General features: G+C 36.8%; 1 protein-coding gene and 1 long non-coding RNA gene across 9 annotated transcripts in view; both read right to left on the bottom strand.

Annotated features, from left to right (window-relative positions):
- ST18 (ST18 C2H2C-type zinc finger transcription factor) overlaps positions 1-13,434 on the bottom strand; it is a 137,992-nt gene that overhangs the window by 107,923 nt on the left and 16,635 nt on the right. For 3 of the 5 annotated variants that reach the window (XM_077876959.1, XM_077876958.1, XM_077876961.1), the window contains one exon: positions 339-393. In XM_077876959.1, the coding sequence (XP_077733085.1) occupies positions 339-393 (55 nt within the window). Of the gene's footprint in view, positions 1-338; positions 394-6,912; positions 7,017-7,716; positions 7,754-13,434 lie in introns of those variants that run through there. The other 2 variants (XM_077876957.1, XM_077876960.1) reach the window with 1 other exon arrangement.
- Positions 339-13,434, bottom strand: part of LOC144300662 (uncharacterized) — a 185,406-nt gene continuing 172,310 nt past the window's right edge. The window contains exon 4 of one of the 4 annotated variants that reach the window (XR_013367438.1): positions 339-393. This is a non-coding gene — a long non-coding RNA (uncharacterized LOC144300662). Of the gene's footprint in view, positions 394-7,770; positions 7,861-13,434 lie in introns of those variants that run through there. The other 3 variants (XR_013367437.1, XR_013367433.1, XR_013367434.1) reach the window with 3 other exon arrangements.

The raw sequence follows: 13,434 nt of genomic DNA, 5'->3' as shown, positions 1-13,434 counted from the left end.
AAAGGTCACTTTAATAATTTGGAAGTTTCCGTGAAGCAGTCTTCCCTTGCTGCCCTTATGTTGTTTTGCATGATATTTAATCTACTCATGATTGCATTTTGTAAAAATCTATTATCACATATCATTGGTACTTTTCTGGATCCTTTAGCTCCTGGTTCATAATATTTTACTTCTCAATGCCATGATCCAATGTCCTAGCTTGATTTAAAAAAAAAAAAAAAAAAAGAGCCCTGAGGAAGTTATAATCATTCTGACTACACATTAGGGACTAAGCATTGGAACTCCCATATTTCATGGTGTGGTGGGCACGGTGTCATGGAACCTGCTTGCTAACTCACCCTTGGTTCCTTTAGAGCGGGTACGCAGCGTTTTATCTTCAGCCTCTGCATCCATCTGTAACATGAACACAAAGTCCTGAGGTCATTCGTTTGACATTGACCAAAATACAAAAACAAGTCCTCGCAAGTTCTGAAAGTCATTATGAAAAAGAGAGTAGCCTTCCGTGCTCTTGAATAGCACCCTGCCTCAGCAGGTATGTAGCTCTGACTGTCCTTACAGTCCATGAGTTTTGGAAATACTTTTATAGATGCTGAAACCAGAGGGAACAGTGACAAGAGGGCAGATGTCCTTGTCCATAAGTGTTTGCTAGTAATTCAAACACTTCTGGCATCACAAAGATAGAAAAAGAGTATTGTCTGATTAACAATGGTTGTAAAAGAGATAAAACTTCAAATGCCAAACCAAAAGATTTCAGACTAATTTACTAAAACATGATTCCTTTGCATTTCTAGACCTTCTCTGATATATATCTGTTTCTAATTCAGGAAAAAGAGTCCCCTGTGTAAAAAAGCAACATGAAGACAAATCCCTGAAATACTCCCATTTCAAAATACCACTGGAGATGTGGATCATCAAATGACATACATTTACTCCCAGAATTCCAGAATAGATATTGGTTATAATAGTGCAAATCTATAAAGAAAGTGAAATTTGAGTGCTATATGTGTCAGCACCTAAGTCCCTAAAACATCATTATGAAATATTTTAAATGTAATCAAACTACAAAAGGAATGGAAAGAATTTAAAAGTCTGCTGTTTCTGTTTCTCTGAAGATAGTCAGACATGACTACTCCCATTGGTTTAACTAGAATCTTCCAATAATCTCTAGTTTAATACACCTTTGCACATTTTCAGAAGGAATTCTTAAACGCAGAGAAGTTGTTTTGCTTGCTGAAAATGAGAGGCAGGCAGAAGGTGCTGTCTGTGGCACCCATCCTTAAATCCTGATGCTAGCGTGGATGCGGTATGTATGACTGCAATGGTAATGGGAGGCGCATCTCTGCTCTCTAAGGCTGAGTTGTGATTGAAGGCACTGACCTGCCATAGACTTATAATAGGGGAGCAGGTGTGGCAATGATGGACTTTAATTTCCTTTAATAAACCTTTTATGTGCCACACTTTTACTGCCATTCGACGCTCTCCAAGGTCCTGCACATAATAGGTTCATTACTTTTGATTACTATAGTCTATTGAGACAAACAACTCCAGAACACACTATATATTATGTTCAGTTAAACCAATATAGACTATTTATCCATTGTGCATTTTTTCACCTGCAACACTACAGACAAAATTAACGACAGCTCTCGTAAGCTAAAACTATTAAAACCACCAGTACTCTTTGTCATCATTTCATAATAAACACCACACCAATCATTGAACTGTTTTTTTAAATTAGCAAACAAAAAGAATTCACTGCTTTTGCTAAGCAGCAGTTGCTTTAGTCTAAATAAAATGGTCCATCGTTATGAGTATTTTAAAACTACATAGTAAGAGAAAACAATAACAAAACAGAGGTGATTTTTTTCCTGTGGATTTTCCTTCTTTTAAAACCACACAAATTTATGACAGATGTGACACTGCCTAGGATTAAAATGGCTTGGTTTACTCAGGATAGTGAGCACTGCGTTGTGAAATCCTCCTCCTCCATGAGTATCTCTGTTGCATATAAAGTGGCTCAACTCATGCAAACTCCCCTCCATGTACTAAATGAGTAAGTTGATTATGAGAGATCAGTAGCAGGAGGGTTAAAATAATGAAAACCACGAACCACTGCTGAGGAGGCTCCTCCTGTGGGTGAGTAGCAACTCAATACAACTCTAATTTATCCTGCCACACAGGTGCTGAGCTCTACCCAACCACTCTGAAAAATCTCTCCCAAAAGTCAAGTGAAGATTGAACTCCATGAGTTTCTTTACCAAAACTGAAATACACGTTGCAAACAGTGCCAAAAGGTACATATAAAAGTTTCAGAAACCTACTTAAGTGTAACTTTCTTTATAACGGATTTAAGATTAATTCCATTTTGCAATTCAGCTATCCCCTTGGACCTGACTGGTCTGCAACCACCCCATGCAGCCACCTCCCCATTAAAGTCATTGGAAGGAATGCTTAAATATTCATGGACCTCTGCTTGATTATGCTTGGAATGCTAGCTAGCCTCATAATTGTATTTTGTGGTGCTATTGTCTTCTTGATGGTGTAGCATATATTATATACTATGTAAACACTTTAGAGACTGGTAACTCATTCATAATGCTAAGTTTTCAAGTTTAACTTGTGTGCCAAGTTGTAGAAGTGAGATAGTTCAGGGCCACAATATATATTCCATCGATTTCACCTTCTTTCTCTGCTCCACACCAAAGAACAATAAAAGTTACTAAGTTCAGTGTCTACTCATGTCTGAGAGCTCAATGAGGAATAGGAACATCAGAAACCTAAAGCAATGTGCTTTCGTTTTAGGGGTGGAAGTTTTTAATGTTTATGAGATGGCTCACTCTCCTGACAGTTCTCAATCTGAAGATAAGTCTTTGTTTTCTAAAACCATATATATAGAAGTAGAAATTTCTAAGTATTCTTTATATGGGCTACTCTCATTAGGATTTTAATAAACTACTATTAAACAGAATTAATTTTTGTAAAATCTAACTTCATATTCAGTGAGTATGGCATACTGGGAATGGTTCACTAAAGATGGAAAGAGATTTCTATCTCAGTGCATGTGTTCACACCTTGGGGAAGTGTGCCAGTGTGGGGGTGGGTGTGGATTTCTCATCCTTTCAACTCCCAGAGCTATAGAGAAGGTCCACCATTATGCCATAATTCAGGAGAGTGACCTAACTAAGGTGCTACAATCTGGGAAACTACACTTCTCACTGGGAACATTTTTTTTTTCTGTTGGAAGAGAAGATTTGATCATTTTTACTGCTTAAGTCCTAAATGCTATTGACACGTCTCCAATGAATTTGGCAAAAATGAATAAATCCTTTCTCAAAACAGAGATTTGATTTTTTTTTTTTTTAAAAAAAGCTGTCTTTCTTGAGGTTTCTTAGAAACTTTGTCTACCTACCTCATTTCATTGTTTACGAATGGGAACAAGACAAGATATTTTCTGAGATTCCTGTAATGGATTCCTCATAGTTCTGATAATCTACTTCCTAATAGAGATAGAATATTAAAGGTAGGCTTTGCTGTTTACTTTTCCTGATCTGAAACTACTTTAAGAAAAGTCATCTAACCTACAAGTATGAAAATTATATGTATAATATTTATACAAAAGGGAGAAAAAAGTGGTTCTTACTTGGTATTCATAATAAAGCCATGAACAATTTTTTTAAAGACTCCATTCTCTAGTTCTCTGGGAAGAGGAGTTAATCAAGAGAAATGGCAAGAGGGAATGAAATTTATGAGCTAAAGAAGGCAAAGAAGCAAAACTTGCAGGAAGGACATGCAAGAACCAACAATTGAAATAAGTAGATAGGTAATGAAGAAGAAAAATAACCTAAAGTAAAATTTAACTACTTAGTTGAATTTGGAAACCTCTTACTTAACATCCTTAGATACTTTCATATCTATATACAGGTGCACATCATAAATTCCTAGTTACTTTTACTTGACCATCTTTACTTTCTGGCACTTACACAAAGGGCAATCAGCATATCTCCTGTCTAACCCCAACACACAGATCTGGAGCTCTCCTGGGGTGAAAACGAAGTTCTGAAATTGCTGGTTTGTGGGATGGAGAACCTCAAGGAGCAGAACACGGAATTCATAAACTCAATTTTGCTTTTATTCACACAAGTAAATTACTGGTATGTGAGAACATTTAGTTCCTTTTGATCCTATTTTTCACTCAAAATCCTATTCTAACCTAATGGTAAAAAAAAATCTTCAAGTAAATATTTAATCATTTCTTAAAAACTGGTTTAAAAAATTCTCTTGGTGATGTTGAATTTTTATTTTTCTTTTCAAAAGAACTGTAGACACTGATATAAGTCCTAAGTATATATAGATATATTTATAAGCAGTCTTGAATTTCTTAATATTAATATAAAAAGCCATAATGATCATAAAGTTTTGAGTACACTGTCTCAAAATCCTGATACAATTAATCTTAATACTGTCAATTTACACATAATCTCATGATGGTAGCTACCTTTAATTTGAGAAGTCCTTCACATACACTCAACTTGCAACAATTTCCACTTATAACAAGATTTCATTGTGTTCCCTTCCTCAGAGCTTTGGACTGGCAATGCATTTTTGTAGACTGTGCCACATGACTCTTGTTAGATGTCATTTCAATCCCAGGGAACACGTGGCAATGAAGAGAGGAAGCTCTGTGGCTGCTGAGAAGAGGTCCTGGGGTCCTCTCCATGAGGAGCCTTTTATCCTCAGTGGATGCTTCCTTTACAAAAATCAATTTTTTAAAAAAAATAACAAAGAGAAACTCAGGAAGTTGGAAAAGGCTAAACCCAGAAAATGAAACAACTGGAGGATGCCAGTATCTTAGAATGAAATTTGGCCAGATTGAAGAACAAAGAACCTTACACTGAATGCCCTTTCTTTGCTGATTCTGGCATCATTTTCTTTTAAACACAGGTTTGGATCAGCCCAAAATGGCAGCAAAAGCTGTCTTCCTGTTGTTATACAGGGAAAGGATGGGGACTATGAGTTGTGACACTGAAAGAATAGTTTACTTGTTTAAAGAATATTGAGATGGGATGTTCAAGTATTTGTTTTGTCTCTTCTGACCCTCTTTTTACTCTTATGATTTTCTTTTCATGTTTCTTTTCTTTTTTTTTAAAGGTTTTATTTATTTAATCATGACAGAGAGAGAGAGAGAGAGAAGCAAAGACATAGGCAGAGGGAGAAGCAGGCTCCATGCAGGGAGCCCGATGTAGGACTCAATCTCAGGTCTCCAGGATCACCCCCCGGGGGCTGAAGGCGGCACCAAACCGCTGGGCCATCGGGGCTGCCCCTTTTCATGTTACTTAATTACTCAGAAAGAACAATCCAAAAAATAATTTTTTAAAAATGTAAGCTAATAAATGCAGTTTTTTACATCATTCAAGATGTCATACTAATTTTCTCAACCTTCTCTAAACCCTTTATTCTAGAAAAAATGAAAAATTTCTGAATCCTTCATTAGGGCACATTATCCCTGGTTCTAACTCTCCATCCCTGTCTATATGTCTCTTACTTAACTATCTTTGATTCTGTACAGAAAGCTAAAAAATTGAATTATGTGTCCCCTTTAGATTTAGGATACCTCTCTTGTCAGCCGTAGTCTTTCCCACCCCAACAAACACCACTCCTAAGGAAGAAGCAGACACAGTTTGCTTTCAGATCAAGAAACTGTTCTTTCTGAGAGTCAACTGCATGCTCATTCCCCATAGAGGAGGTGAGTTTTACAGGGATTTCCAGAGTCACTAGGAAGTGTACTGCAATAAAAGAAATCTTAGACCTGAGACCAGCTTGGTCAGCTTTATTAGGAAGTTCGTCTACTTTGAATCTCATTTTTCATTTCTGAGTTGTCACAGCTATTGTAGACTTCATCCTGTAACTTCGCACAACTGGCAAAGCTGAATATAAACCAAAGCCATATGTTTGTATCCTTTTGCCAAACGACTCCAGCAAATAGTTCTATTATTCCCTTAGGTAGACAACGTGTGCCAAGGATTTCTATTAGTCGCTGTACCACGGCCTCTGAGTCACAGCTTTGTGACATGAGGGGGCAATCGCCAGCTTTATGTTTTAGGAGACCTTTTTTTTGTATTTCTTAAATATGCTCTGTTTAAAGATAAGTCAGAGTAAGTAATACCCTAAAAGGGCCTTAAAATTTTTTTCTTGCCCTAATATTGAGATGCTTGTGTATAAAATATATAATTGTTGGAAGACAAGCTCCTTCATTTAGGGATAAATTATTTTAAATAGGTTTTCCCCAAGGACAACTCCATTTCTTACTTTCCAGTGTTTGTAAGAATTAACTTTGAAAGTCATCTACAGTGCTTTTAAAAAATATGCATTTAAAATATTTCACTTGTTTATTCTTTTTCTTAAAGATTTTATTTATTTATTTATTTGGGAGCAGCAGAGGGAGAGGGAGAAGTAGGATCCTCACTGAACAGGGAGCCCAATGCAGGGCTCGATCCCAGGACCCTGGGATCATGACCTGAGCAGAAGGCAGATGCTTAACCAACTGAATCACCCAGGCGCCCCCACTCATTTATTCTTAATCCTTAAGTAAACTAATTTCTAATACAAATAGATTTTAAGATGATTTTCATGATGAACTTTTCTTTAAGAGTAAACATGTATGAACAGATAACATAAACCAATCAATACGCAAAAGGGTTTGTAGACTCAGAGGACTCTGCCTGTTTGATATTTTTAAATATTAAAGTGATCATGCTTCTGACAAAAATTCCAACTCTAAATTGAGTACTAACAATAAATTTCTTTCAAAGCGAACTCACAAAGTGCCCTTTATAAAGGAGAACTTTTATGTAAATGCTTTGATTGGATGCATTTTATTTCAATATATTTTTTAATAAAAAAATATTGCATTACCTCTCTTTTTCTCCAGGTAGCTTGTCTGCCAACTTGGTTTGCCCTGCTCTGTCAAAGTGACTAAATGTCTTTGTCCACTTCAGTGAGAAATCCTTAAATTCATTCTATTAAGATCAAAAATAAAAGAAGGGAGGTGTGTCAGGTCGGCCACATTAAACAAAAAAGCAGTAGTGAACAACAACGCATTGACACTTTTACCTGTAATCTGGTTGGGCTCTACCATAGACAGAACAAAAAATTTTATTCTACAATATCAATCAGAAAAAGACATTTTTAAAGGTAGCTAAGTTCATTTTTGTCTTAATTACTGAACTATATATATTATGTCTTCGATTTGGTAAACTGGATAAGAGGTACTGTCTGTTATCACTAGTGTTTTTACTTTTAACCACCAAAAGAAAAAGTTCAGACAAGATTTGGAAAGTGCTATACTCAAGAAATCACAAAAGACAGATTCAAAATTCATGCTTTCGTTGTTTAGAGTTCTTTTTAATGAGATGGTCATAAAATGTTGCTAACGTTTTTTTGCCAATGTTTTAACTTGTTTTCCATAGAAACAATTTGCCTTTGTTTTCCTTTGCATTCAGACATAACACGCAGAGCTGCTTCACCTCTATTTTGTCCCAGGGATGGGAACAGAATCTGTCTTCAGGCCATTTGGCCTTTGAGAGAAAACTTTGAAATTCAGTGTAGTATGCTCAGCATCCTAGGGAGGGGCTATTCATGCAAATACCACATACAGCAAGGCACATCTAAAGGGTTTACATCTGGCAGTTCTGGTACTTTAAAATACAAGCCACCAACCTTCCTTGCAGAAGATTTCTATCTTCCTGTATTTTACCCTTTGCAGTAGACTGAAGTGCTTGGCTTTTTAACCATAGATTTCTGTATCACTGGTAAGCTTTGACCAGACATTAAGCAGATGCTTCTTCAAGTCAACTGTAGTTCCTAGGGAAAAATAGGTATAAAACTCTCTCAAGTGATAGAGCAGATTATTGAACATGATGTAAGAATTGAAAAGTGGCACAGGAGCTTGGGAATTCTTAGTTTATGTTTGATTGCAAACTGGGAGGGAAAAAAACGGCTTTCTCTACAAATGCGTTTGGCTTATTCTACTTCACTCTCAGTTCAGAAAGAGTCTCGAAGCTTTCCACCTGCCTATTCCCTTTTGTTTGCCATACTCTAACCTAAAACAAAAGATCCTGGAAAACAGTCACACTGGTGAGCAAAGCTCTTTCTAAATCCTGAAAGTAATGGCTTTTTGTCTAATACCCTATCGTGTTATGTATTTATTAGCAATACATTTTCCATTTATTTTCTCAAAGATTGCCAATAAAGAACTGAATCACATAAGGGAGTAGCTGTAAACCCTCTGAGTTCCCTAATGTCAAACTCATTAGCATCCGAATAAGCACACAGCAGCACATCATCTGCACAATTGCAATTTTTTACTACTTTTAATAGCGTTTCTCAAAGGGCTCATTTTCAACTTTCTTCGGTGGTTAGTTGGTTCTCAGGGGAAAAGGAGCTTCCTGACGCTCGCAGCTTCCACTCAACAACCCGGCCGTTTGCTGTCAGATGCATCAGCCCTCTGCCCTAACCCCATCTGCTGTCTCTCCTCTCCCTGGGGAGTGGAGTGAAGGCAGCACAGCTGAGATCGACTTGGAGAAGTGCACAGAGGGCGCCAACAAAATATAAGTTTAGAAATATGATTTGACACAAAAGGGCCTGAGAAGTCCAAGTACACCAAAATACAAATGGGAAATTCGAGCTCTTCAGAGGTTCCCCACTCCATGTATCTATCATTAATAACTCCACCCCACCCCACCCCACCTCTGCTTTTTGGAAACACACTCTTGGCTGGTACCAAAAGGAATCTTCTGCTGAAATCAGTTCCCTCCATCCCTTACACATGTCCTCTTATCACAGCTAGGGGATACCTTTAAAAACCCACTGTTATTAATTGCCATACTTCGGTCTCTTTTCACTGATCTTAAACCATTTTGTAAAATTTCAGGACTTACAAATATATTCATAGAAAATAGACATTCTGGAACAGTTAACTTAAGACTTGGAATCTTGACCAAGTTCCCACAACTGACAAGACAGTTAGCTCTATCCCCCTACCAGGATGAACACTTTTCCACTAAAGCTCATACTTTTATGAAATGCCAATCTTAAAAGATAAAACTATATGACAACCACCAAAGTGTTACTAGCCTAATGGGCTACACAGTCCTTAAATGTGCTCTCTAATTAAGACATGGCTTTACTTGTTAAATGGAGTCATCACAAAGTACTTCATTTGTCTGCTTTACTATGTGCCAATAATTAGGGCCTCTCAGTTCTTTACAGCTGCTTCATGGGTGAGTACTTGCTTCTGAAAAAGACAGTTCCTTCAACCATTGATACAATAGAATGAATGTGCTGTGTTATTTTTTAAAATGGTATATCAGATTATATTTCAGTAGTGGTCCGGGGCTGGGTGAGTCAATGACCTAAAGTGATATGATATGTATGTCGGTTTTATCCTTAAGCAGAAAACCATAGATTTACTTATGGTTCCAAAAAAAATGCAACAGTAAAAAAAAATTCTCCAAACTACACTTGAAGTGAAAATTTTGATTATGGGGCCAATAAATTTAATATGAAAGGTATGTCACACTTGTAGCCCTGTAACTAATAACTGATAGGAGCTCACCATGACCACCAATTTCTTGTTTGGAATTTCTCACCAGTGGAACCAGACTGTTGTATTTCAGTCAGGATGGAAATGCAAGACAGGGTCCTCTCAGAAATTTGGAATGTTAACACAAACTGCAGAGACCACTCTCAGACTTCTTTTCTTAAGGAGTAAAAAATACAAACAGAAGAATGCCAGCATATTTACCTTAGCACTGCTATCCTTTGAGACTGTATCCCCACAACTTCTAACAGTCTTAATCTTCTGATCACTTTCAAAGATTAAAGTCTTCAACAATTGTTCATTAGGTGGAATGATGAGAAAGGTTGTTTATCTTGGCTCAGTTTATTTATTTATTTATTTATTTATTTATTTATTTATTTATTTATTTTTACTTATTGGTATGCTAAGGCAAGTCCTTTTACAGTCCAGGGTTTCAGGTTTATTTTTATATGAATCAGCATGATAATTCAACTTGGAGTCAAATTTTGTAGAAATTTTAATGATATCTTGACCTGGACAATCAAATTCTTTGTCTTACCATTTGCCATGGAACTCCATTAAATATCTAATGAAACTCTAAACCCCTTATTTTGGGATTTCTGATCAATGAGCTATAGAATTGGTTTTTTCATCATAGAGATTGTATATCTAGAAATAGATGCATAAAAATTATGTCAGCCTATTTCCACTGTATATTTACACCGTCAAAGAGGACTTTCTTCTGCTTAACTCTCCAGGTTGATTATTAGGGGAAATGCTTCATCGGCTGGAGCAAATGAAGAGAAGCAGTGAGTTTCGTTTAAGTTGTTTTAGACAAACCAAAACACTGTTTATTGGCCACCAGCCTTACTTTTACTTATCAGTCCCTGATGGTACTCCCGATCACAGCAGTGGTAGAAAAAAGTTTTGGCAAAACTGCAACTACTCTGCAGGAAAACCGGCTCCCATTGCAAACTGGGTCAATGGTATTGCTTACTTTTAGGGAGAGTGTCTGGATTTTAAATCATCACATATTCAACGAGACTAATTCTCTGATATTAGGAACCAAATTGCCTTTCATGATCCATTTTGAACATTTTTTGCTTCCCTGATTGATGACTGAAGTCCAAATATAATAAAAAGCCTTTGGGAACCTTGGGTGGCGCAGCGGTTTAGCGCCTGCCTTTGGTCCAGGGCGCGATCCTGGAGACCCGGGATCGAGTCCCACGTCGGGCTCCTGGTGCATGGAGCCTGCTTCTCCCTCTGCCTGTGTCTCTGCCTCTCTCTCTGTGTGTGTGACTATCATAAAAATTAAAAAAAAAAAAAAAAAGCCTTCTTGGTATTCAGTAGAGTTTGTCGTTTTAAAAGAATAAAAATAAGATTTGTCAATGTACAAAATTTCCATGAATGGATTTAATTGATTTTTACTGGTTTGCTGGCTTTTTGAAATCTCTGCCCTCTAGAATCTTTCAAGGAATTTTAAGTACAAGGAGTGCTATGGCAACTCTGATCTCCACCCAGAAAATGCAATTTTTGCTTTGCAAATTGCTGAAGTCATACAGAGCATCAAAATAACTTCTGTTTTCTAGTGTGATAGATATGAAGTAATTGTACTTGTACCAGCAGTCATTATAGTATTTGTATTTGTCCTTCCAGTACCTGCAAAAAGTAAACACAGCCTTCTCCTTAAACTGGAAAGCAATGCCAAAAACTTGTGCAACACCCATATTTCTCCCTGCAAGAGGATTTAACTTTCACCTGATTTAAGTAACAAAATAGCCTTCAAAGATACTTAAAGCCTTGCTGCAATTAACATAACTGCATTTAGATGCCATTCATGACTGATAATTCCAACACCTTGTGGGGAGAAAAAAAAGTTGCATGCTGTAAACATTATAAACATATTCAAATAAGCTTAACACAATCTGCCATGCTTATTTCTGCCTAGATCATGGACCAGCGAAATGGTTAATGCAAATGGATTTATAATTTGCTTTGGGGGGCCAGTTTCTTCTCCTTATTTATTAGCCCAGCTGATGGGGCAGATTTGATGAGGCACTTCTGGAATAATTGAGTCATCACACAAAGAAGGCTGCTAGCATTCAGAGTGGTTTTATCAGCAGCAAGCAGGCCTGATTACTGACAATTACACTCTGATCCGGTGATGGAGGAGAAAGAGCCAACGAGTGGGAAATGTCCGTGTTTCTATCCAGGAATAATTTCTACATTCATTTTACATGCTAAGTGTTTCCTATCTCTGCATAATAAACTGTAAACAGGAATAGATGGCACAATGTCCCTTAATATTTCCTGGTAATGAAGACACAAATGTACAGTGAGTGCTGATAAATATAGATGAAACATAAGCTATTCTCCTAGTCGGTATTGTTACCTTTAAAACAAATGCATTTTTGTGGTAAAAGCATAATCATAGCTAATGCAAAAAAATGACAGAAGATTGAAACTGTCCTTGTAACTACATAGAAACTTTGTAAAAGTCCTGTTAATCACTGCTGCTTTAAAGGCTCCAGAGCTGAAGGTGAGATACTCGAAACCACATCATTTTGTTTCTCAACAGTCAACTGTGAAGAACTCCTTGGGCGACACAGCAGAGGACAACGCTGTAAGTGACCTCCATTAGCACTCCAAGAGAGCACGTTTCAACACAACACTGAGAAAACAATGAGGATGGCAGAAGGAGGCATCCTCACTAGCCTGGACTTCCCTTTCCTTTCCATGAGGCCTTTCAACAAAATCTTAGCCCCAAGATCATATGAATCTGTTGTGTAGAGCAAGGCACTGCTGTCTTCTAGAGTGGCATTTTTAACCACTTGCTTATGACATAGTTTATTAAGGTAACACCACCCTCAAAAATGCATCTCATGGGAATATCCTATTAAACTAGCTTTTGCTCTGACTCAAAATCTAGTTTGAAATGCCCAGAGAGAGGGAGTGTTCATTATTTCTTATGTGCTGCTGCACATTTTAGTGGGAAAAAGAGTTTAATTTCCTGTAATATCAAGGGTTTCCTCTTTAAAAAGCCAATCAGGTGCGAAGCCCCACATAATGAACCTGCTTGGATCTGTTTGCTTACTCTTTTTTCTAAAGCTCCTTCCTGACTGCCAAAGAAATAAAAGTTATCCTCTGTTCTCCTGTGGTAACTATGGAAACTCTGTTTTATTAAACTAACCACTTAACTTCAAGGCTTGTGTTGCAACACTAAATGTGCTATTGAGTAACTCTATACTAAACAACCTTACAATATCAAAACATTTTTAATAAAGTTCAAAGAGCACTTGTTGATTCAGAAATGAGGCTTTTTATTATATAAAGAGAATTTTCTCTACTTATTTTATTATATAGATTGTTATACAGTATGCTCAATATTTATGCTTAGACATTTTCAATTTTCCTGATCCATTTTAAAAAGATTCTTTAGAAATTTTTCCCCATAAGTCTGCTGCTTTTCCCAACAGTAACTATTTTTCATTAATATCTTTACCATATTCTGTAAATTTGAATTAAAAGAATAGTCACTTATCTTCACTATCTATGAAATATGGAATGATAGAAGCTACTGAAACTTAAAAGAAAGTGACATGACCCCCAATTGTTGAGGCCAATAGGGCACTGGATTTTTGCAGAATGATTTTCTGATTTTATTCTCAATGTAGTGCTGGATGGGCTTCTAGAAAATGATATTTCCTGAAGAACACATCCCTAGAGAGATTCAGAGAACTTTGACTAAAAAAAAAAAAAAAAAAATGTCCCCAAAGGCCAATTGGAAAGTTACAAATACTTGAGAATGTACTTGGCCTGGCTAAATTATGTATTACAGCCATATTTTTATATAGTTA

Source organism: Canis aureus, chromosome 28, assembly GCF_053574225.1.
Source record: "Canis aureus isolate CA01 chromosome 28, VMU_Caureus_v.1.0, whole genome shotgun sequence".
Classification (NCBI taxonomy): domain Eukaryota; kingdom Metazoa; phylum Chordata; class Mammalia; order Carnivora; family Canidae; genus Canis; species Canis aureus.
This window is presented reverse-complemented; position numbering and strand designations above follow the sequence as displayed.